The sequence below is a fragment of the Priapulus caudatus genome, unplaced genomic scaffold (assembly GCF_000485595.1).
Source record: "Priapulus caudatus unplaced genomic scaffold, Priapulus_caudatus-5.0.1 Scaffold135, whole genome shotgun sequence".
In the NCBI taxonomy this organism is placed as follows: Eukaryota; Metazoa; Priapulida; class Priapulimorpha; order Priapulimorphida; family Priapulidae; genus Priapulus; species Priapulus caudatus.
The window spans coordinates 90,850-95,331 of record NW_014577196.1 but is presented as its reverse complement, the minus strand read 5'-3'; the positions used below and the strand labels follow the sequence as shown (position 1 = coordinate 95,331).

At 44.3% G+C, this 4,482-nt stretch overlaps 1 protein-coding gene across 1 annotated transcript; it reads left to right on the top strand.

Moving 5' to 3' along the window:
- Positions 1-541: 541 nt before the first annotated feature.
- On the top strand, positions 542-2,479 carry LOC106805972. Its single transcript, XM_014807782.1, has 2 exons — positions 542-795; positions 959-2,479. The coding sequence occupies exons 1-2, from the start codon at positions 621-623 to the stop codon at positions 1,681-1,683; spliced, it is 900 nt and encodes a 299-aa protein (XP_014663268.1). The 5' UTR covers positions 542-620; the 3' UTR covers positions 1,684-2,479.
- The last annotated feature ends 2,003 nt before the right edge of the window (positions 2,480-4,482 follow it).

Sequence of the window (4,482 nt, the reverse complement as noted above, 5' to 3'; positions counted from 1 at the left end):
AGAGAGAGAGAGAGAGAGAGAGAGAGAGAGAGAGAGAGAGAGAGAGAGGGAGGGAGCAATGGGAGGTAGGGAAAAAGAAGGGGGTGAGATACAGCGAAAGGAGGTAGGGTGTGAGGGAGGGAGGGAGGGAGGAGGGGTAAAAGCTAGGCAGATACCAATCTTACGACGTTAAATACAAAAACAATTTCTTTATTAATCATACATACAACAACAATCACGTACACCTCGCGTCATCTGCCTTCGCTGCTGCTGCTACTGCCACCACACGGCAGTCACTACTACATGATTTTACATCGCATCAACTCATCACTCACTGAGCACTGTCATGAATCGTACGTAACCTACATTCACCACTCAGCACAGCCTCGAAGCGTGTGACAGGGATCTCAGCGTCTCCATCGTTGTTCGGTCGCAAGGTTACCCTTCACGTGCCATTGTCTCTCTGCAAGAGTCTCTATATTTATGTGTCAGTGTGCGCGCAATGGCGTCGGCGTGTGTTTACAGTTGAAATGCTTCAAGTGCCTGTGGGCATACGTCTCGGTATTGTCACCTGGCATAGCGGACGTTACACTTGGGGGAGGCCATGAGCAGGCCTTATACGCATTTGATTTGAAAGCATCATGGCGGATGGTTGTTCAATCAGGGAGGCTATCGAGTCAGATCTGCCGCATGTGATTAAATGGTGGGAAGAATATTTTAATGTTGCACACGAGATTGAGATGTTTAAGATCGTGATGAAATACGGGAAAGGCGGCGGAGCTTTCACGGCTGTGTTGCCTAGCGGAGAACCAGTCGGTACGTACATATGTTCTACATATACATAAACTACCTCGTAGCCGCAGATTTAGTGGCAAGCCGTTACGCTTGATAAGTACTCTATAGTAAGTTAGGCGATAAACGCCAAAATACCAACAGAGGAATGAATAGTTGATGATCGCTATACGGTCTCCCGTTTCAGGTTTTGTTACCTGTGCTGTAATAGGTGACATGGCATCTGCGAATCACTTAATAGTACGTGGCGACATGAGAGGAACTAGAATAGAAAGTATGTTGTACAAACGAGCAGATGAGCACGTCGGCCACCTCAACGTGGCGATTAACTCCGCCATGCACCTCATAGAGTTTTACAAGAAGAATAAATTTACGACGGAGTCGTTCACTATTACCGACCGTTACTACACCGTCGATCACGCCAAGATCGCAGCATCCCTGAAGCTGGGAGATGAAGCCAATATCATGGTGAAGCCATACAGCGAGGAGATGCTGCAAGCTGTACTCGGCTACGACAGGACCATCGCTGGGAACGACCGCGGAGACTATCTGCGTCCCTGTCTACAAGCTTATAAGAAGCTGATGTTTGTAGCGACCGATGCTGAGAGCAAGGTAGCAGGTTATGTCATTGCCGTCAACATGACGGGCAGAGTGAGTCACGGCATCTGTCCACTTTACGGTGACACGGAGCAGGTACAGTGTCAGCTGATGAGGCAGGTGTTAATGGCTCTACCGGATGGATCAGAGATCTGCATCTATACACCTGATGACAACATACCAGCGACAATGATGGTAGAGGCGCTTGGAGCTCGCACTAAGTTGATTACAAAGCGATTATATACGAAGCACGAGGTGAAGTTACCATTGGATAAGGTAGCGTCTACTCTTGATTGGGGCGCCTTCATTATCTAGGACTTCATCGAAATCGAATTGTTACATTGAAAATCAGAATGATGATGTTAAGGGTCGCAACAAGTATGTTTGATGTGCTTGCAGCTAGGTTTGTAGCGCGCGCAAAGCGTCTGTACACGAAGAGCGAGTTAATTAAGGCTATCGTTGGGAAAGGTTGCGGCAATTCTTAGCTTCATCTAGTGGAAACCGAGTCTCCAATTCGTCGATCATTATAGAAATGTTTATCCTACGATTTGTTCCGCCTTCAATCGTCCCCTAAATGGAAGTGTATGTTTCATTTAAGTTATCTCGTTTGAAATGGTAGTTCAAAAAATATTCTTCATTCGCCCCCTACCTGAATGATATTTAGTGTAACTGATGATCTTAGTCATAATTGATGCTCCATTACTTTTATATCGATGGAAGGGGGCGCTAGAAGCAATACCACATGCTCCACTAACCACAACAAATATATCGTTTTCTTAGCATGCACTTGTCCTCTCTCTCCCTCTCTTTCGCATTCCGCTAGACAGGAGCGACTACACACATGCGCGCACGCACGCACCGACGTACGCACGCACGCACGCACGCACGCACGTGCTGCTGCTTCTGCCGTTGGGCTCGCATATATTTCGTCACGTTACTTAAAAGTGCGACCACGTGCGCACATCCCGTGTCAAACCTTATAATATTAACACAACATTCTCACTCGAGACGATTAACACTGGAAAATAGATTACCACTGTACTGTAATTATGATATGCGTTATTATATATATATAATATTTATATATTATAATTACATTAGTAAAGCGTGAATAAACATTTTGATGATAATGGTAATTTTTTAGTTACTGTGTTTACGTTCGAAGCCGCTACAATACCATGTATTTTTTAATTCCTTCACATGTCCATTGCAACTGAACATTAATAGCTAATTTGATTCTGCACGTATATTATATACACATAGACTATGAACATACGCCATACACGTGTACACATACGCCATACACGTGTACACATACGCCATGAACAAGGAGTAAGTACGCTGTCCGCGCGATGAACCAATTGATAAACATTAACTGCATTAACTTGTCCTACGTCAGGTTCGTGTTACTTCTAATTATGAGCCTTTCAAGTTATCAGATTTTAAAATTTCGATCACAAATACAACTATAGACATGATGGTGGGGTTTTGTTCACGTTTCTATTGAACGCGAGAGATCTCGCGAGAGTGAAGCCTGTCACATCGTAATAAAACCCAATGTTAATCAGGTAACCGAGTTATTCCATATATGCGCACTTTATAATTATTTTCCACACTAAATGGCGCCAAGATGTCAAAATTCAACATAGCACTTCCTAATGCCATTGAATGGTGGCGCCCCCAGCGAAAAGAGCGGTACATTTTAAATCGACTTCGGAATATCGTATTTATGCGCTATCTAGCGGATCACTATATCTCCCCTGAGACCTACTATTTAGTATTTATTCTTAGTCAAAAAACGTGCGATTAAAAGTCGCTAATATGAACCAAATTTCATGATTTTTTTTTAACCAAATCTAAGTTTTGATTCAAGTCTGCCTCTCCTCATTCCTTTTTATAATTACTGTCTTCTACACTTACGTACCTTAGAATTCTCTTCCCCTTCTTAGTCTTCTTCGCATCACCACCCATAGTCGATCTGCTTTCCCTGCTATATATTATATACTAGATAGTATATATATATATATGCTTCCTCTCCTTTACCTCCACTACCTTGTGCCCTCCTCTACCCTCTTTCCACCTCTATCACCTCTACATTTTGTTATCTTCTCTCCCTCCCTCTACCTTTTGTTATCTTCTCTCCCCCCTCTACCTTTTTGTATATGCTTCTCTCCTCCTCTAACCATTGTGTTATCTTCTCTCGGCCTCCCCTCTACCTTTTGTTATCCTCCTCCCTCCCTTCTACGCTTTTGTATAATCTTCCTCCTCCCTCTTACCCTTTTGTTATGCTTCTCTCCCCCCTCTAATCCTTTTGTTATCGTTCTCTGCCCTCCCTCTAAGCATTTTTGTTATCATTCTCTCCCTCCGTCCTCTATCTTTGTTACTTCTCATCCCTCCCTCTGAGTCTTTTGTTACTTCTCTCACATCCTCTACTTTGTTAATCTTCTCTTCCCTCCCTCTACCTTTTTGTTACGTTCGTCTGATCACTCCCTCATGACCGTTTGTTACTCTCTCTCCCTCGCGCTACCTTTTGTATCTCTCTCCGCTCTCCCTCTAATCTTTTGTTATCCTTCTCCCCTCCCTCTATCCTTTTTGTTATCGTTCTCTCTCTCCTCTTACCGTTTGTATCTTCTCGTGTCCTGTCGCTCGGTAAGCCGTTGTTGTGTTATGCTTCTCTGTTGCCCTCCCTCTTAGTCATTGTGTTGGTTATGCCTCGTCTCAGCGCCGCCTCGGTATCCCTTGTTCGTATCGTTCTCGTGTCCCTCCGTCTACTCATTTGTATCGTTGCTCTCACTGCCCGCTAGCCGTTTTGTTGATGTCTCTCCCCCTCCCTCTAACGCTTTATGTTATCTTCTCGTTCTCACATGCCCCTAACCTTTTTGTGTAGCTTCGTCTCCCGCTCCTACTTTTGTTACTTCTCCCCACCATCCGCTCCTATCCTTTGTTAAACTTCTCCTCCCTCCCTGTCTAACTTGTTATCTTCCTCACCTCCTCTACCTTTTTTTATTTCTCTTCGCCTCCCTCGTAGCCCTTTGTTACTTCTTCCCTCGCCTCTAACCTTTTGTACCTTCTACTTGCTTCGCCTTCCGCTCCAACTTCATGTCTTCATCTAAC

Excerpts from the sequence above, each read along its gene's own strand:
- LOC106805972 (XM_014807782.1), top strand. The coding sequence starts at position 621 with ATGGCGGATGGTTGTTCAATCAGGGAGGCTATCGAGTCAGATCTGCCG. Across the intron at positions 796-958 it reads GCCTAGCGGAGAACCAGTCG|GTTTTGTTACCTGTGCTGTA; the intron begins GTACGTACATAT and ends CTCCCGTTTCAG.